Source organism: Cydia pomonella, chromosome 3, assembly GCF_033807575.1.
Source record: "Cydia pomonella isolate Wapato2018A chromosome 3, ilCydPomo1, whole genome shotgun sequence".
In the NCBI taxonomy this organism is placed as follows: Eukaryota; Metazoa; Arthropoda; class Insecta; order Lepidoptera; family Tortricidae; genus Cydia; species Cydia pomonella.
In genome coordinates this window covers 29,919,307-29,939,057 of record NC_084705.1, presented here as the reverse complement: position 1 = coordinate 29,939,057, position 19,751 = coordinate 29,919,307, and the positions used below count along the sequence as shown (strand labels likewise).

Sequence of the window (19,751 nt, the reverse complement as noted above, 5' to 3'; positions counted from 1 at the left end):
TTTCAACACATAATTAAAACTTTTAGAACGCCATTTGACTTTGATCCTTATTATTTCATGAATACGTGTTAAATTTGTTAAATATCAGAAAGTGGCGCCATCTTACCGGGCATCGGCTAAAGGTGGCGTCATCGCTCGAAACTTATATAACTTTGGCCATTGATCTATTAGATGGCGCCACTTTCTGTTATTTAACAAGTTAAATTTTACATATATCAGTGAAAGAATATAAGGATCAAAGTCAAATGCCGTTCAAAATTTTTAATCATGTGTCGAAAGATGGCAGTAAATTTACTGTGGCTACAAAGTTTTCTTTGAGAATCCAGCTCTATTTCGAATTCTCTTTGGTTATGAATAAGACGAATACTTAGGACTCGTAAAGTAGTGCACATTTTATAGCCGCAGTTTTAATAACCTAAATTAACCATTTGGCAAAAATTTATTTTTGTTACAAGCTTTTGTCGCTGACTGTGCTTTTCTTTCCACAGACAACACAAATACCTATCGAGAAAATTCTAAAAACCCCAAACACAATTAGGTTGCTTTGTATCACAGAGTTCCCAGGACCACTTCGCGTCTCCAGCATCAGATCAGCTTGATGGTACCATAATATTGCATTGTCACCCGACTTACATATGCATGCAAATTTACAGTTCAATCGGAAATCTAGAAGTGGGACTAATTTTGCTTCCAAAATTGACCCGTACACATAATAAAACGCTTGTAAAAACAGGTTGAAAGTACATTCGCCATGCATGCATGTATCAGAGCGGTTGAAGTGTTCAAAAATATCTAAACATGCTCTTTAATGCCTCGATAATAGAAGATTTGCTCAACTACTAACGTTAATAACCTACAGAGCAATACAGCGCCATTATTTTGCACTACTTTTAGGCCTCTTAGGCCCACTTGCACCAATCCCACTAACCCGGGGTTAATAGGTTAAACCATTAACCCAGTGTCAAATTGTACTTGTAACCATGGTAACTCTGGGTTTAACCGGTTAACACCGAGTTAGTGATTGGTGCAAGTGGCACTTAGTATTCATGGTCATAGTGACATGATTGGCCACTTTTCAATGTCCTTAGTTAATACTCTGCACAAAAATACAGTTTTTAATTATAATTATACAAATAGAGTACATAATTCTCCTCAAAAAATACGCAATATCTATTTACAAAACTAGTATTATTAAATAATAAACCTTATTATCTCACAGCAAAGTTCAACTTGGTTTAAAATTAACACATGATTGTCTTTAAATAATTGAAATCACTAGTACCTCTTATTGGTTTTAGTATTATCAGCCGTTTTCACTGTGATGCACCTCTTGTCCAGGAATTTTAGAAGATCCTGTAAAAATATTTGTATCAATAAAAAATAAATTAGAAGTGGGTTATCTAAAATTAAAACAGACTGGTTTGAATGGGAAACCTCGCTTCGTGCATGTCTCTGGCGCCGCCCTAATGTGTTTGGGACGTATTGCTTACTAGCAGCCCAATTCGCACGTTTTACACAAAACCTTAATAAATTATACACTTGAACCTTCCTCAAGAATCACTCTATTGATAGGTGGTATTAGTAGTTTTCGAGTTTATCGCGAACATGCATAAACACAGACAGAACGCGAAATAGGCACGATGGTTTTCGATTTGCGGAAAATGCCCAGCATAACTAACACACAGACAGGCGCGGCGGGGGCTTAATTTTATAAGGGCCACTTACACCATTCGACTAACCCGGGGTTAACCGGTTAAACCTGGAGTTACCATGATGACAAGTACAATGTGACACTGGGTTAACGATTTAACCGCTTAGCGCCACTTGCACCATCCCACTAACCCAGGTTTAACCGGTTAACCCCGGGTTAATGGGATGGTGCAAGTGGCGCTTACCCGCTTAGCTGTTAACCCAGTGTCAAATTGTACTTGTAACCATGGTAACTCCAGCTTTATCCGGTCAACCCCGGGTTAGTGGAACAGTGCAAGTGGCGCTAAGGTGACAGTCGTGCGTTGGCGTCGCTTGTATTCCCCCCCCCACACACACACACCTTCACAGATAGCCAGTACGACTATAGCACATCGCAAATTTGGCAAGTGAAGTACATATAGCGGCTACGGGGTCGTATGGGCGCCATCTTCTTTAACCTTTGGTATGCTTAGTAACAGATATGCGCCATATGTATACAATTTATCATGATTGGCAAATTTTGGACAGGAGCCTGCGAAAGGTTTATCTGTCAAATTTGAGGTTATAATTTTTGCACGAAGGAGGATAATCGCGCAAAGCAGATGGCATTGCCAGTTGCTTGTGTATGACGTCTATACTGATGGCTCATAGCGGAGGATGGGTTTATGCAACACTAATAAGATGGTTGGGGAACAGGCAAGTCCTACCTTGGGGTCATACCGGTGCCCGCTGGCAGCCAGTTCCTTGTGTATGACGTCTATGTTGACGGGCTCATAGCGGAGGATGGCTTCATGCAATCGAAGTCGACACGATACGTAGTTGTGGAATGCTATGTGTAAAGGTACACGGCATGTTTGGAGCTGGAAATAATAAATACGATATTATTTCTTTATTTAAACTTTTTTGCACAAAATACAAATGGCGAACTTAATGCCTAAAGGCATTCTCTACCAATCACCCATAGAGCTAAACAGAGATATTACTATGCGCATGACAATAGCGACCAATTGGCGGCAATGGGACAACCTATTTCACACTTTGACCTAGTTTAGGAGACAGGCTAAACCCTCAATATCGAAACGCTATGCTGTTTTAGGTTTTAAATAAATACAGATAAAAAAAACTTGAAAGATGTCACTTGCGTTCCCAACTTAACGCTTTTAGTATATGCAAAGTGCGTGGTGGGGACCACGCACTTTGCATATAACCCAGAGTAAAAACAAGCTTTTACAAATCGTTTATCACTGAACCACCAGAACTGAACTTCCAGGCGGCATAATTTATGTTTATCGCGCCAAGTTCAGCTTTAGTTTATGTACATTTTATTTTCTTCCTTAACACAAAGAGAATAAAATCGATATTTAAGAGCCCCAGCAAGCTCAGCCGAATTTCACCTTCCCATACAAATGGAGTTTAGTTCTCATTTACAGTCAGGTGCCAAATCCTCTTTTAAGTTAAAAACTTGTGTTAGGTTAGGAGGTATTCGCTCTTTCATACAAAGTTATAATCAGCGCTAAAAATAAAAACAACCTAACCTACTTGACCTAATATAAGACCAAAATGTACAAATTAACATGATTTCAATGATATGATAATTACAGGATTAGATATACACCTTATCCTATTGTAAGTACAAAGTTTCGGAGCAATCTATCTAGTCGTTTTAAAATATGAGTATAACTACATTTGTATGGAGAACCGAGCTTGCTGGGGACCCTCAAAACTTATTTCGTATTGTACAGTCTTATCACTGTACATGTCTTTTGGACTTTAATTAGTTGCACGTACACGTCAGACGTGATTATAATCCGCATTAGAGTCGCACGTTCGACACGTCTTGTCGGACAACAAATGTGACAGCGGAAGCAGAAGAATCAGCAATACAATATAAAACCACCATACAGGCAAAGCATGGGGAAGACGCATCTTAGATTCTCGAGGAAGAGGGTCAACTTATTAACTGTACTTTACTTTACTCGCAATATACTTATACCTTAACTGCAACTACTGTTTATCGTGCTGCTTACCAGACCACCTGAAACTCCTAGTGTACCGGCTAACGGGCTGCTACACGTATCTCACTCACCTTAGCTTTCTCTCGTTTCTGGAAGACCCAGTCATCTGCATCACACTCTATATTTCTAATGACAGGTAATTCTCTTGTCACCATGAACAAGTCATTTTCTTTATCTGAATTATTTAAATTTCCGTCTTCACTTTTTCTTGGTGATTTACTAGCTTTTATTGGTGATTTTGTAGCTTTTCGTAGTGATATAGATGTACTACTGGAAGATTTAGAAGGTGAAGGCTGGCTTAAGTTTTCTGTTCTTCGCTTTTTGGATGGCGATGGCAATTCCTCGGTTGATTCAACATATGGGTGGGTTTGGTTGTACAGATGTGTTAAAAGTTGTATAGCTGAAAAAAGTACATTTAAATAAATATTAACGGACATCCTTACACAAATTGACTAAGCCCCCCAGTAAGCTCAAGAAGCATTGTGTTGTGGATACTCAAACAATGATATATATAATATACAAAATACTTAAATACATAGAAAACACCCATGACTCAGGATTCTTAGGATCAAATATCTGTGCTCATCACACAGATAAATGCCCTTACCGGGATTCGAACCCAGGACCATCGGCTTCATAGGCAGGGTCACTACCAACTAGGCCAGACCAGTCGTCAAAACATAATATATACATTTATGCAAAAATAACTGTTAATAAAAACTATATTTTGTAAATAACAATTTTTTTTTACTAAAATTAAGTTTTAATGACAAAACTTCCATTAAACATTAAAATATTAAGGCGGGCCACTCCCGTGCGTGCTCCTCGATATGAAGCCTGAGGGCCTGGCACACTTAAAGTGTGACAGGGATGCAACACGTCGAACGAGGTTCGCGGTAGGCCCTATGATTTACATGCATGCCGAGACTTGGCAAGCGTCAGGGATGCAGCTATGCAAGATAGCAATATTGCTTGCTCCCTCTAACACATAACTGCGTCCCTGACGCTTGCCAAGTCTCGGCACGCATATAAATCAGGCTTGAATTGAAAGATGTCGAGCAGTTTTCGTCTTAAAAACATGATCCTAAACATCCTTTAATATAGGTACTTATTTAAAAATAATTACTGTTTTCGTCAACTTTTAAATACTATATAATTGTGTTCATATTTGATTACCTCTTTTCCGTTTAAATGGCTTCAGTCCATATTTGTCCAATTCTCTATTCCTCTCAGGAGTAGACATTGAAGCATAATCTAACATTGGAGTTACATTATCAGTTTTTACGATATATTCTGATTGCTCTGGTGTTTCTACATTGACATGCTTGTTAACATTGGTTTTAGGAGTTTGTGTTGTAACTTCAATAGGTTTTTCATTTAAGCTCTTATGACTTATAGGATCAGCGGGATTAATATATTTCAATGGAGATTTAGGTTTCCCCGAACCTTTTACATCTACCATGGGTAAACTGTCTCGCATGCTACCATTTGGTAAGCTATTTGTATGTCTTGATTTATTATTGAAACTATGTAGGTTGTCTATTACTGAAATACCACCAAAATCGAAATAATTGTCTATATTCGTAGATGGAGAATCTAAATCATTGCTGGGTTCATGTACTTTACTATGTGATAGCACTTCATTATCATTAGCCATTATCACTGAAGAATTTAAATTGATACTGGGTTCTAGTAATTTACTATTTGAAAACGCTTCATTATCATTAGACTTTTCTAAATGATCTTCAGTCACAATTGTATCATTATCATAATATGGAAAAGAGTTCATGTTTTCCAAAGCTTCATCATAGTCTACTGACACATCATCTTTTTTACCGAGACTACTGTTATTTATATGATTGTGATTTTGACTAATATTGTTAGCCTCATTTGAATCAGATGTTTGTGTTAAATCTACCTTATCATCATTTACTTCAGGTACTTCACTTTCATCAAGGTTTATTATTTGAGCCTCATGAGTTACTACCGATTTATGTTTTGGTGATATGATCTCAATGGCATGGCCTGGACTCACAATGTTTGGTTCTTGATTTAGTTGTTCATCATCACTAACATGTAATTTCTTGTTATCTTCTGGTGATTTTGTTTCTAGATAATCATTTTCGTTTAATATTATTGTATCATCTAGAGATTTTTCTGGTACTGCTTGTGTACCACCAACTTGAACAAAGGGCAATGAATCACCACTTGTGTTTGAAGACTGAGTTAAATCCAAATGTTCAACATTATCAGCATTTACACTATTATTTTTGTTTTCCATATCACCAACACTAGGTTGAGTTAAATCAATATGTTCAGCAGTCCTATCTTCTAAAAAAATAATTGTATTTGTCATTTGTAAATTTTTTGTACATGATCTTTTAATATTTTTTTCTGTTTCTGTATTTTTTTCACATTCTGCAGTTAAATCTATATGCTTATCATCCTCCTTCCTTATAAGTAGAGGAGAATCACCATCACATTCTATAAGTACTGCATTTCCAACATGTGTACTATTCTTTACTGTTGTAAAAATGTTTTCACAGGGTCCTGTTAAATCTATTTCTTCATCAATCTTATCCATTAAATGTTGGGAAGAACTTCCTACACATTCTGTCATCTCCATGAAATCATTAGATTGTCTTTTGGTCACATTTATTTGTTGTGATATCTGAGAGAGTGATTTCATATTGCTAATGTTATACATATTTTTTTGGGCATTAATACATTCAGTCAAGTCCATGACTTCACTGGCTTGTTTTGTAAAATTATTTGCAGTTTCAGTATCAGTTTCTGTCACTGTTTCATTTGGTATTTCAACTACTGTGTCATCTTCATCATCAAATAAGTCAGGGGATAAACTTCTACTTGGCTGTGTTGCCATCGGTAAATGTTTCTCTTCTCTATTCCCTACATTTGTTAAATATTTATGATCATCAGCGTTAGTTACTTCATTGGCACTAGTTCCTGCTATAAACACTGGAGATTGATGACCTGTATTATCTTTTACAAATTCTGGACTAAACTCTATCACTGTTTTACAAATATTTGTTTTAACTGGGCTCCTTCCCCTATCTTTCAACATGTTCTTCTTTCTAAAAATATCTTTGCTATTTTTTAAAGGTCCACTAAGAACAATATCTAATTCTTCCTGAGAGCATTCCACTTCTGAAAACAATAGTTCAGATCTGTTCACATCTGGGCTTGACGGTCTACCGGGTATATCAGACCAATTTTTCAACAAGCATCCCATACTATTTGGTGATTCTTCAATAATATTCTCAACATAAAATATAGCATCATCCTTAATATTTTCATATTCTATATTAGTAGACATGTTGTATATAAATAAATTAGGTAAAACTAAATCTTTATCACAAGATGTACTTTCCAAGTTATTTAACTCAAAAAGTAGCTGTGAGTACCTATCAGATATTATTTGTTGTTTCTCTTCTTCGCTTGTCAAAAGCAACTTGTAAGGTTTTCTTCGTTTCTTGGTTTTCCTACTTGTCGTTGGCTTTTCAGGAACTCTAAATCCATACTCTTTTAAAGTTGTGCGTATGAGTCCTGTCCTTTGTTGAGTTGTCAAAGATTTTGAACTTGAGCTTGAACTATCAACAGAATCTGTTGTTTGTAGTGATTTTGACAGAGCTATAGCTAGCTGGAGCTGTTCAGAATCTACATCAATGCCAGATTTCTTGCATACAGCGTCAAAATCTTCAGAGTAAGCAATTAGCTCATTCTTTTTGGCTTTCAACACAGCCCGTATATCCTTCTGGCCTTTGACTTGTTTTACCTTTTTGGCTTTAGGCTTGGCAGGAGGCGCTTTATTATTCTTTACTTTAAAACTTTTCTTCTCCTTGAAATCAGAGAGACTTTCATCCATAACAGTCTTACCAACAAAGTATTTGCTTACAACTTTGTACTTGCTGGCAACAAATAAAACAAATTTTAGAAATAACTCAACTACAGTTTATTAACATAAATATAATCAATAATATGTTACATACCTATTTAAAATATCTACATTCATTTTACGTTATTTGTGAGGCAAGTCCACTCGTTGCTCTTCTTCCATCAGCCGCCTTATAGTTCTTCCTGATCTTAAAGGCAGGCCAGTAGCTATCAATATTTTTCTCTCCTGCTCCTCAATGGGATCCTCATAAAGTACGTCTGCGGCTTTTTTCATAGGCTCGGTAAAACTAGAATATCTGGAATCATCAAATACAATCACAATATGCAACATAACCTAAATATCAATGTTGCGCCTCAACTCCAGCAATTTAACTATTGAAACTCACTGGAAAAATGCACCCCATAGTATACCGAAGCCTAAAATGCCGGCAGCAAGACGATTTCTAAACTTTGCAGCTGGTGTTCCTGTTATTTTTCTAGGTTTCCATTTTGAAGTATCAACACCGATCGCCATTTTTCATATTTTACTTGACGTTGACGTATCGACCTTTTGTTTTTCACAATCCGATGCCAAAACAAGCATCACTACGACTTTTTAAATTGTGTCTCAAACATTTTCAGAAATACTATACTATTTTCTTCTAGAAAAATACTCCTTAAAGTGCCAATTACATCCACACTTTATCAGACCCGATTTCGGGCCCGAGAAATAATTATTTTCCGTCTCACCATCGATGAACCATATTTTTACATTCAACAGTGAACGGAAATTTATTTGTCATAGAGATCATCATTGGCCGCGTCAGGGGGCCTTCCGCGAAAACGTTAGTGAGAGTAAAAGAGAAAGATCCCCGCAATTTGCGAGTTTCGGTTTTCGCGGTAGGCCCTGTTTCGCTGCATCACCATCTAGCGCCATGAGCGCCGAGCAAGGTCATAATGAAACAAAATGATCGCTTAAAATTTGTTGTAAGCAACGACACAATAGGGTTGTTTCCAATTTTTTGAAACGTTTGTAATACGTTCTATATTAACCAAACGTTGCCCTAAAATTTAACTTTTACCCTAAAAACGGTGTGGGAAGCATGCGTCAAAAACGGTACGCATACGACGCGTCACTGCGATTCCGTATCGTGACCGTTTTTTAACCTGCGGTCTGGTCGCACCTTAAAGTAATTATATAGGTGCTATTTTTTTTTAACCCACACGCAAGCTGTGTATTCGTGCGTGTGGGTTTTTAACCAGCTAATAAAATATGTTTTCTGTAATAATGAGTTTCTATATACCATAAAGTATTTATGGTCCATTAGCATTTCTATGATACTAATTTTTAGTGCAGATATCGAAACTTCAATTAATTGCCCACCACCAAAATGGCTACGGCTTGAGTATTAAATTTTGTGCGAGAACAGGGGGCCTACCGCGAAAACCGAAATTCGCAAATTGCGGGGATCTTTCTCTTTTACTTTCACTAAGACGTAATTAGAGTGACAGAGAAAAATGCCCGCAATTGACGAATTTCGATTTTCCCGGTAGCCGCCCTGACCTATATACTTACTTTACTCTTTCGAACAGACAACGGGGGGCCTACCGCAAAAACCGACAATCGTATATTGTGGGGATCTTTTTCTTTTACTCTTACTAAGACGTAATTAGAATGACAGAGAAAAATGCCTGCAATGACGAACTTCGATTTTCGCGGTTATAGCCCAGTGTCAAACCGTGAGTTGTGACGTCATCAGAATCTTTAATGTCGTTTCGACCAAAGAGCATATAATCACTACGTTCTGGTTTCGACTTCGGTCACGTGACGTGTGTTAAAAGATATTTTAAATTCAATATTTACAAAAAATATATTATGCTCATTAGAGGTCCACTAAAGGTAGTTTAACATGTTCTTATAATCCATAAGAATTTATTGGGATACTATTCTGCCCTAAGATTTGTAGATGGAAACAATCCTATTAGGCATTAAAAAAGAATTGGGAATGGCATTACGTGACGTTTTTGTACTGCGCAACAACTGCGCAATTCGTCACACGACTGCCTCCACCTTCCAATAGATCGACTGTCAAACTCCAAAAGTGTGACCAAAAATGAAATGCAAGTGTGTGCGTCAATTGTCTATGTGCGAACAAGAATAGTGATGTCATGTTACAACATATTAATAATCTATCGATGTTTAACTGCTTTATGGACTACTTTTTCAAATGTGTTTGTTTTTATAAAAAATCGCGATAACGCAGACACTTATTGAAGTAGATTGCACTCTCGCCTCCAAATATAACCGAAAAAACCTCGCGTGATTTGTGCACAAGCCCTTAATAAAAATAGTAGCATGGCTTGTTTAGCTGTGGCAACAATGATAACATTTATTCAATTATCACTTCATTGTCGCCCGAAAGAAAGACAGGGACTAAGGTCTCCCTCTAGCCATTTTGCTAGACACGTGTTTTGGAGGCGAGAGTGCAGTCTACTGTCGTGTATGTCTCTGGCCAAAGAGACTTGATTTGATTGTATTTTTGCTCTTACGCATTATACAACAGACGGCGCTGTTTTGCTTGTTGGGCTTATCTTTAGATATATAGCCTTTAAAAGGCAGAGGGAATATATTGCCACCTGATTTAGAACTTTTGTTTCCAGGTGATAAAGTTCAATTTTGTATAATTCCCAACACCCATATGCCTTATTAAGGGTTAATTGTGTAGTTCAAATTGAGACCTTACTGGGTATCATTGATTTTTACAATTTTGCTGGACAATAGGCGGGTCCACACAGAGCGAGCAAACGCGCGAGGCAATTTCCTCGCGCACAAACCGGGCAGTGTAGGCGTGCCTCGGCCGAGGAGGCACGCTCAGGCGAGGGAAACGGGCGAGGAAATTGCGTCTAATCACTTAACATTGCAATTAAGCAGCAAAAGTGTTAACAAAAACTTGCCTTTGCAGTCTGCAGAAATAACAATGTCAACCATTATGACTAAATTGTAATTGGAAATAAAAACTACTGAATGGTTCTAAACACGGTTTTATTCTTACACTAATACCTCCCGCCTCTGTCTCTGTCCCTTCTCTCAATCTCACGCCTCTCCCTCCTCTCTCTGTCTCTTTCCTTCTCCCTTTCCCTTTCTTTCTCACGTTCACGCTCTCTGCGTTCTCTATCGCGGTCTCGCTCGCGCTCGCGATCCTTCTCCCTCTCGCGGTCTCGTTCTCGCCGCCGTTCGCGTTCTCTGCTGCGCGAGCGTTCCCGTTTGCGGTCTTTGGGTCGACGATCACGGTCTCGTGATCTGTAATGATTATAATTATTGTTATTGGTGGCAATCCTAACCAAAGTTCATAAAATAAATAACCAAGGTATTGGTTTTACACACCTGGTGGTGGTAGTTTTAGATATATCAAAGAGCTAGAAATGTTGCCTTCAGTGATCTGGGTACCTAAAATTAACACATTCACTGCCAGACAAAAACGGTGCACTACCCCAGAAACCGGTGGTCTATAGCTGCGTACAAAACAACCCGCCCAGCGGATTGTCCAGCATCTGAACAAAGTTCATGAGCGCCCACCAGGTGGGTTCCTGGCAGTGAATGTGTTAAATCTCTAATAAGCCACATGTGACTTGCATGGTGCAATCAGTCGACCCTTGTATTAGGAGGTTCATTATATTATCTAATTTTTAACAACCGGTCAACTGGGTAGTGGCCCTGCCTATGAATCCTTTTATTTGTGTGATGAGGACAGATATTTGTTCCTGAGGAGTCATGGGTATTTTCTATGTATTCAAGTATTTGTATATTATATATATCATTGTCTGAGTACCCACAACACAAGCCATCTTGAGCTTGCTGTGGGCCTTTGGTGCTTAATCAATTTGTGTAAGAATGACCTATAATATTTATTCATCTAATAAGAAAGTAACTCTTTATTCCAGGGATGTCCAAACCCCTTGACCCACGGACCACAATTGGGCCTCTGCTTCCTTTATGTGGGCCGGTTTGTATGAGGTTTATATGAAATTTGGCAGTTTACATGGACAAAAATTACAAGCTAACAGGCCAGATGTGGCCCAGTATAGTTTTTAAATATTGTAAAATAAAACATTTTCATTCAAAGGAATGCCAGCGCCAGTAGAGCTTTCTGAACCACTGACAATTTGTAACTAGGGAAAATTGGACATAAAACAACCATTAAACTTGATTCAATAGTTTTGTAATGGCATATTTTTTGGATTAGCTTCTTTAAGGTGCAATAAGGTACGCTTTCAAATAATTTTTGAAATTAAATTGTGCTTCAGTTGCCCATAAATCAAAACAAATGCAATTTTGATATTACTGGATATAAGTAATAATATAATGGAATGAATAGACCTCTCAGCGGCTAGAGTATGATTGTTGTGATATAAAAAAACTAACCTTTCTCTTCTTTTATCCCTATCCCTTCTGTCCTTGTCTCTTCTGTTTTCTTTGGACTCTGGGTCATTATCGTCATCGGAGGGCATATCTTCGTCCAAATCATCATCCAGGGCTGATACTTTGGGCTCCAATTCGTTGTTTTCCTCCAATACATGCCGTTTCTGTATCCTCGGCAGTATCACGTCGCATAAGCGCTCTTCACGAAGCAGCTCGTCTATAAATTCGTCTACGTGCACTATCTCAAACTGTCCCTGGCGATTCTGACGCCTCAACTTGCGGTTATCATTGAATAAGGGCTCCAAATACTTGTAACAGTCTACGGACGTTCCTGTGAGGCGCATATAAAAAGCGCCCAATGCACGCACATATTTAAACTCTTCGTTTTTAATGAACTCGACTACAATATCTTTCTCAGGTTGGATCTGCAGCATTTTGAGAACTAAACATAGAAAAGGAGTCGGGTAAATAAAACCACCGTGCACGCCGCCAACGTAACGTAATTCCATCGCTTTGTCCACTAACAACTCTGCTGTAAGAGCGAAGCATTCTTCTTTCCAATATTTCGAATCGTATATACGTGCTCTGATAATTTTTTCTATTAAGTATTGTGGATTTGTGCCGCGAATTGATTTCGCGTCCTTTACCGTCCGGTTCGCCATTTTTACTGTTTTTGACAGCTAGCTTAAGAGAGGTCTAAACGAATGATTGTTTACCTAAAGTAAAGTAATTATGATCAGTAATAAAATAATACAATACTCACTAGGAGATCAGTATTCAAAAATAACGAGAAATAATGAGATCATCAAAATAATCTATAACAGTAAATTTCTCAGTAAAAAATAGCTATTTTAAAATTCACTTTCACTTTCACTCTTTTGTCTGTGGCTACCGCGCAGTTAAGCACAATTCTGCCAAAAACGAGTATCGAGCTTCACACGGCTGACATGGGGGAAGATCATAAGAAGTCCAACATAAGGATATCGGTAATTTGTGTGATACCTGGAACAAATTACAACGAACACAATTTAACATAAACCACCACCAATTTTGAACCATTTGATCGAAAAATGAGACATTTAAAGCACAAGGAGCATTAATGATAATAAACATAAAGTGTGCATATGTATTTATAGTTTTATGTTGTTATTAGTCATGAATTTGCTTACGGCGGACATAATTTTTTTGCTATCAGTTAGATATAAAAGTGAGGCCATATTAGCGGGTAACGGTACGTTAAGTCTTGGCAGACATGAATACAGGTCAGGGGGTTTGTTATTAATCGGACAATTAAAGAAAATATGATCGATATTGCCTACTTCGTTTCCACAATCGCACATGGGAGAATCTTTTTTTTTTTAAATATATAATTGCTCAGATGAGCAGACGCGGCCCAATCTAAGTCTAATGATGATACTGGTGTGCCTTTTAGAGAGTGATCTATTTTTGAAAAACCATGGACGAGATGGAATGGTTGACTGAATTTCTGAATAGAAACATTTCTTTGCTCGGGACCAGCGGACAGACCATTTTTTCCTCATGAAATTAAAAGGAAGGCTCAGAGCATCTGGTTGGAATATTTTATAAAAAGAGTCATCGCCATCAAGAATAGCCTCTTTGGCTGCTTTGTCCGCCCTCTCATTACCTACTATGCCAGAGTGGCTAGGGATCCAAACAAAAACAACCTCCAACCCCGCTGAATGGCATTTGTACGACAAGTGTTTTAGTTGGCAGGTAAGGTATTTGCATGCAAAATTCTTAAAAGGGCGCAAAGAAATGGATTGAAGTGCGCTGAGACAGTCTGAGAAAATAACTGATTTGGAGAGTTTATGGGTATAAATATATTCTAGAGCTTTTAAGAGGGCCAAGCATTCACCAGAAAATACAGACGCTTCGGGGGGAAGTTTGAATTTAGCCATGATATGTGAGTTAGCAAGGAGAAAGGCCGCTCCCACGCATCCTTGATCCGTTAATTTGGACGCATCAGTAAAAAAGAACCGGTAAGAGGGGAAGTGATTGATAACAAATTTAGAGAAAATTGAGTTAGCCAACGGAGATCCCTTATCGATACCAATATTAGTTATTACCTTGGAAGAATGTGTGAGGGCCTCGAAAGGAACGGAATAAATAGGAAGAGAAGAAGATTTCATAATAGGGGGCCTGAGAGCGGCTAGTCTCTCCAGGCTGTTGACTAATCTAGGTTTTTCTTTATTGCGCCAGTAAGCTTTACTGGACGAGTATAATTGAAGAAGTCGAATTTTTGGAAGTAATGGGTGGGACGATAGGGCAGAGATCCCAAATAAAAAGCGATCAGCAAGTAGTTGCCGTCTCAGATCTAGTGGCGGGTCCACACATTCTACTTGAACGGCTCTGTTTGGGGAAGGTCTCATGGCCCCGGTGACTATTCTAAGAGCCCTCACTTGGATGCGTTCTAATACGGTAAGCGCTGCCTTATTACATGGTTCAAAGATAAAAGTGCCGAAGTCTAAAAGGCTACGAATAAAAGCGTTGTATAGGAGTTTTTGGGAGTATGGATGGGCTCCCCACCAAGAGCCCGAGAGAGCCTTCAGGATATTTAAATTCCTTTCGCATTTTTTAGCGATGTATAAGAGATGAGAGGATCCCACGAATCGACGATCAAAGAATACCCCAAGAAATTTTACGGAATCTACAATGGGAATGGGTTCCTCGTTAAAAACTATACGGCATGGTGGAGCAGTAAGACTTCTAGAAAACACAATGGCCGAGCTTTTAGCAGAAGATAGGGAGAGACCATGAACGTTTAACCACGACCCTAATGATGTTAAGGCTCCGTTGACCATATCCGAAGCCCGGAGTGGGCTTTTGTCAGTGCAGTAGATTGCCACATCGTCCGCATATTGTAGCGTTCTGCAAGCCCAATTTACAGACTTATCCAAGTCAAAAGAATAAATATTAAAAAGTATTGGACTCAGGACTGATCCCTGAGGGAGGCCCCTCCAAGTGTGCCGAATGGCCCGCACTTCGCCCTGCCATCTCACGCGAATGGTTCTGAACATCAGCAAATTAGAGATGAAGTTAACTTACCCTTACGAGAGATACTCAGTTGTGACATTTTGTCTCTGAGCACTGAAAGGAGAACGTTATCATATGCGGCCGAAATGTCCAGAAAAACTGCAACCATTGACTCTCCCCTAGAGAATGCCAAGCGTATGTCGGTGGAAAGGATGCTATGACTGTCAGTGATGCTTTTCCCTTTCCGGAATCCAAATTGGAAACGCGGAAGGATACCTCGACTTTCCAAAAACCAATCCAAACGATTTTTTAGCAGGTGTTCCATAACTTTACAGAGAGTAGACGAAAGGGCTATAGGTCGGTATGATGCTCCAAGGTTGGAGTCCTTGCCTGGTTTTGGAATTGGGATCACAAATTGTTCCTTCCAAGAATCTGGAACCAGACCGGAGCTATAGAAAGTGTTAATAAGATCCAGGTAATAGGATTGAGCCGCCGGACTGGATCTGGTTAAAAAGGAATAAACAATACCATCCGGGCCGGGAGAAGAATCTGAAAGAGAGTCCATGACAAGACGCAATTCGGAAATAAGGAAAGGAGAAGAAAGAAAGTCGTTATTTTCAGGGTGATTAGTAAGGTAAGACGGAAGTTCGGACAGATTAGGCACATAAGGAGGAGCCAATCTGTCCGAAAATTCCTCCATCCAAGAAGGTGAATTAGAAGAAGATGAGGGCGGAGACGTCGAGGAGCAGGCATTTCGAAAAGTTTTAATATTTCGCCATACAACAGAAGGATGAGTTGAAGGGGAAATTGACTCACAGAATTTTGTCCATCCATCCCGTTTTTTAGAAAGCAGTGTTTTTTTAGTTTTAGCCTGTACCTTTTTCAAGTTTAAGTAGTTCTCCATGGTCATTTCAGAAGAAAACGCCCTTTCGGCCGCTTTCCTATCCTTCACGAGGGAGGTACAGTCGGAATCCCACCAGGGTAGAGAAGGTCGACGGTTAGCAGAAATGTTTTTAAGGGGAATGGCCAGTTCTGCTGATTCCAATAGAGTCCGGCAAAATATATTGTAACATTGGAGGCAGTTGGACTGCGAGACAGATGGTAGAGATTTAATTTTATCTTCTGTGGTAAGAGAGAAAAGGGGCCAGTCTGCTTTGGTTAACTTAAACTTTTGGAGAGGAGTGGGAGCCGAACGGGGTTTAAAGCCAGAAGAGTAAGAAAGAATTATAGGCAAGTGGTCACTGCCAAAACTGTAAGGCAGGGTGCTCCAAGAAAGAAGAGAAGACAAAGAAGGAGAGCAAATGGAAATGTCAACTGCTGAGGGATTCTGTGATGGAGCAGTACGACGGGTGGGGCGACCATCGTTCAACACACACAAATTAAGAGAATCCATTATCTCAAGCATTTTACGACCTGAAGCATTGTTTTGGTGAGAACCCCATAGTGTATGGTGGCAATTGAAATCACCTAGAATAAGATAAGGGCCGGGGACATTCTCTAAAACGGACCAGAAGTCCTTGATAATTCTGGAAGAGGGGTGAGGAATATATGCAGAGATTACTGTATAGTCTAAAATTTTACAAGCTACAATATAAAACGAAGGGTGAGAAGGAGAATTTATCACAGAATAGTCTATATCCTTTCTAATCAAAAGGGCGCAGCCATCGTGACCTTTTGGATTGTCTTGTCTTAGACAGATATAGTTAGGACAATTGAAAATAGAATCAGGTTTTAGCCAGGTTTCAGAAATAGCTAAACAGATAGGGTTGTATTTCTGAATGACATACAGGAGATCAGCCTTATTGCGACTGATGCTCCTGATGTTCCATTGAATGAAGTTGAGAGCCATATTCATAAGGCCCAAGAAGAGGGCCACCAGAAAGGAAGGGAGATAGATTCATTAGATTGTTGGCAACGTTGGGCGGTAGATTGACAGCATTTTGCTGAAGAGTTGATACGAGGGATGAGATAACCGAATTAATCATGGGCAAAAGATGAAGGAGAGAAATCATCTGGGTGTGCGCTGGAGTGACTGAGGGAGAACTAGGGGGACGGGTTGCGGTGTTCCTAAACATTACGCCGTTGGCAGGTTGGGGGGCGTTGTAATCTGAGATTAGGGCCCTATGGGCTATTTGGTCATACCCGTGGGGGTTAGAAGGGGCAGGGGTTTTTCTTTGAGTGTACGTAGTTTTTTTATAAGAGACTGTCTGAGCTGCTTCATTATAAGGCTTGCGGGCCCTAGGTACCTTTTTTTTCGGCCTCCTGGTATGAAATGCTTTCGTCGCCCATAATCCTCTTGATATGTTGCTGCCTTGTGTATTCCGTGCAGGCTTTGTCTGTGGCCTTGTGTTCACCAGAACAGTTAAGACAGGTAGGAGGAGTGGCTGAACATTCGTTACCTTCGTGTGGTTGAGCGCATTTAAAACAGCGAGGGCGGGAACGGCATTGGGCCCGTACGTGGCCAAATCGGCAGCATTTGTAGCACTGGACAGTTGGGTAATAATATGGGACCACCTCTAACGCGCAATTAAAAAGGAATACCTTGTCAGGAAGGATTTGGCCGTCAAACGTCAACACCACCGTCTCTGACGGGGCCCATTGCGTAGTGTTGTCAGCTTGGTTCCTTTTCTTGAAATTTAATCGTCTGGCCTTCACAACCTTACCGCAGCCATATGGAGTCCTTATTAAATTTGTTGGAATATTTCTGGCAATTCCAGTCTTCGTTATGTGGTAGGAGGGAATAAACTTTTTACAGCTTTTGGTGGCCAGAGAGCTGGAGAGAAATTGATTAGCACCAGCAGCAGACCTGAATTCAATACTAAGCCTATTTCGACCTATCTTTTTTATACCACCATCCTTCATGTTAGTCACGCCATTTGTGTACAGCAGTTGGCCAAATTTAACCGGATGCAAGTAAGCTCCGGAGTCGGCCTCCGTAGCTTCGCGGGCCACATGTACAATGAAAGGACCTTTATCAGAGTCCAGATACGCATTTCGTGTTTGAAACTGGGAGGGGGGGGTAAGGGCAGAATCTTGGGAGTTTGGTTGAGAGGGTGGACTTTCATTATTCTCCACACCTGTGTTCTGGGCTCCTTGTGTCAGGGTTGATGACTGATTAGCAGGGGGAGCTGGATTAGACAGCTGGGAGGATGCGTTTATCTGATGTGGGGTGCCATGAGCAGGTGTCATATTAGCCAGTAAATAATGCTCTGTACGGGGGATTTTAGAAACATCGTCCTGGTTGTTCAAATTAGAGCCTCCAGAAATAACTGCAGCAATTTCTCTTTTTTTGGAAATTTTGTTAATTTTGAGGGTATTGCTCGAGGTAGTTAATGACAAGTTTGAATTAGTAGGGGCATTTGGAACGAGAATTTGATCCAGGGAAACCGCAGCCGGAGTTTCCTCAATTTCCATGTGGTAAGCTGGTGAAGGTGGGTTTTCAATGAATCCAGGGATCCCTGGATCAAATTGGTCGGACTCCATTTTGCAGAGCCTAGGAGAAGGGGGCACCTGACTCACATGCGAGTAGCTGCCACCTCCTCCTTTTAACGTAATTACTTACAATACAATCACAAAACGGACAGTACACAACACAGATAGACAAAAACACACACAAATAGGTATTACACTCCGAAACAACAACTTTTTTCTCAAAAAGGCAAACCAAGCAATTCCGCGCACGTGCACCACTCAAACGCCCGAAGCAGAAATCCTATTTTAAAATTAACAAAATAAATATCGTGTACAACAGTTTTAGCATGTCATAGATATTTCAGGTAACTTTTAAAATGTCGAAACGTGTGTGACTCGGAAGCTTCAAATTTTGCTGCCAATATTTTATGCCCGTTCTTATTAATTATTGACTAATATTGTAACTTTGTTAAATAATGTGTTTTGAACAAAACAAAGACTTGGCTTAAAGGACTCGCATCCAGGCCATAAATGTAAAAAAAAAAAAAAAAAATTGTAACTTTGACTTTCGACATTATATTTCTTAATATTTCTATGCGTATTACAATACAAATACGTTATGCGCATTATTTAGTCAATATAAACTATAAGTCCAAATCGTAGTGATTATATGCTCTTTGTTATTATTTGGTTATTATCCTTTCGACAAAGATCACACAACAGGTGAAACGGAATTTATTTTCAGTTTTGACAATCAACTGTCAATCGTGACTTTTCCAAACTCGCGCTTGGATATTGTAAACGGTCGTTGTTCAAAATATTTTCAATTTCGTTTGAATATATTGTATCGCGTCGCATTTTGCCGGTTTGCGTTAAATTAAGCAGTTTCTAAAATTGCCTCACAATGACGTCGAACCGAAAGAAAAAGGGTAACGTGGAGCCTATGGAAGTTGATGAAGTGGATGAAAACACGAATGTGGTTACAAACGGTGGGACTGATGCACCTGATCAAGAGTTCCTTATAGACGGTGATGTAGACCGTGTTTCTGAAGACGAAGAAGGTGGGATCCGCATGGGCGGAGTGTATATACCGCCAGCGCCGAAGCCGGCGTGTACGTTTGACGCCACAGGGCCTAGACTGATAATAACGCATATTGTTAATGAAAACTTTAAGAGCTATGCTGGTGTGCAGACCCTTGGACCCTTTCATAAGGTATGTAACTATTACCAAGACAATTGCAGAAGTTTTCTAAGTAATATTTTGGACACATTTAGATATTTATTCGTAAAACTTGCTTTGTTGTTTATCACTATGCAGATGGTTGTAT

At 39.4% G+C, this 19,751-nt stretch overlaps 4 protein-coding genes across 4 annotated transcripts in view; 1 reads left to right on the top strand and 3 right to left on the bottom strand.

Annotated features, from left to right (window-relative positions):
* Positions 1-151: 151 nt before the first annotated feature.
* LOC133516513 (structure-specific endonuclease subunit SLX4) lies at positions 152-7,846 on the bottom strand. Its single transcript, XM_061849499.1, has 5 exons — positions 7,715-7,846; positions 4,881-7,633; positions 3,776-4,104; positions 2,397-2,549; positions 152-1,353 (listed from the first exon to the last, which is right to left on the bottom strand). Exons 1-5 carry the CDS (start codon positions 7,735-7,737, stop codon positions 1,276-1,278), a joined length of 3,336 nt encoding a protein of 1,111 aa, XP_061705483.1. The 5' UTR covers positions 7,738-7,846; the 3' UTR covers positions 152-1,275.
* LOC133516514 (uncharacterized) lies at positions 7,654-8,195 on the bottom strand. Its single transcript, XM_061849500.1, has 2 exons — positions 8,006-8,195; positions 7,654-7,915 (listed from the first exon to the last, which is right to left on the bottom strand). The coding sequence occupies exons 1-2, from the start codon at positions 8,131-8,133 to the stop codon at positions 7,744-7,746; spliced, it is 300 nt and encodes a 99-aa protein (XP_061705484.1). The 5' UTR covers positions 8,134-8,195; the 3' UTR covers positions 7,654-7,743.
* Positions 8,196-10,624: 2,429 nt separating this feature from the next.
* Positions 10,625-12,702, bottom strand: LOC133516512 (pre-mRNA-splicing factor 38). The gene is made up of 2 exons (XM_061849498.1): positions 12,022-12,702; positions 10,625-10,899 (listed from the first exon to the last, which is right to left on the bottom strand). Exons 1-2 carry the CDS (start codon positions 12,678-12,680, stop codon positions 10,653-10,655), a joined length of 906 nt encoding a protein of 301 aa, XP_061705482.1. The 5' UTR covers positions 12,681-12,702; the 3' UTR covers positions 10,625-10,652.
* Positions 12,703-19,175: 6,473 nt separating this feature from the next.
* The window catches only part of LOC133516517 (structural maintenance of chromosomes protein 4), an 80,481-nt gene continuing 79,905 nt past the window's right edge, over positions 19,176-19,751 (top strand). Inside the window, exon 1 of the mRNA XM_061849502.1 lies at positions 19,176-19,636. Within this exon, the coding sequence (XP_061705486.1) occupies positions 19,328-19,636 (309 nt within the window). The 5' untranslated portion in view covers positions 19,176-19,327. The remainder of the gene's footprint in view (positions 19,637-19,751) is intronic.

Bases quoted from the DNA above. Each gene is read 5' to 3' on its own strand.
- LOC133516514 (XM_061849500.1), bottom strand. From the start codon at position 8,133: ATGGCGATCGGTGTTGATACTTCAAAATGGAAACCTAGAAAAATAACA. The intron at 7,916-8,005 runs GTGAGTTTCAAT...TGATGATTCCAG, and splicing joins CTATGGGGTGCATTTTTCCA to ATATTCTAGTTTTACCGAGC.
- LOC133516512 (XM_061849498.1), bottom strand. From the start codon at position 12,680: ATGGCGAACCGGACGGTAAAGGACGCGAAATCAATTCGCGGCACAAAT. The intron at 10,900-12,021 runs GTTAGTTTTTTT...TAATCATTACAG, and splicing joins AGGGATAAAAGAAGAGAAAG to ATCACGAGACCGTGATCGTC.
- LOC133516513 (XM_061849499.1), bottom strand. From the start codon at position 7,737: ATGAATGTAGATATTTTAAATAG. The intron at 7,634-7,714 runs GTATGTAACATA...ATTTGTTGCCAG, and splicing joins AATGTAGATATTTTAAATAG to CAAGTACAAAGTTGTAAGCA. The intron at 2,550-3,775 runs GTGAGTGAGATA...TATTATTTCCAG, and splicing joins AGAAACGAGAGAAAGCTAAG to CTCCAAACATGCCGTGTACC.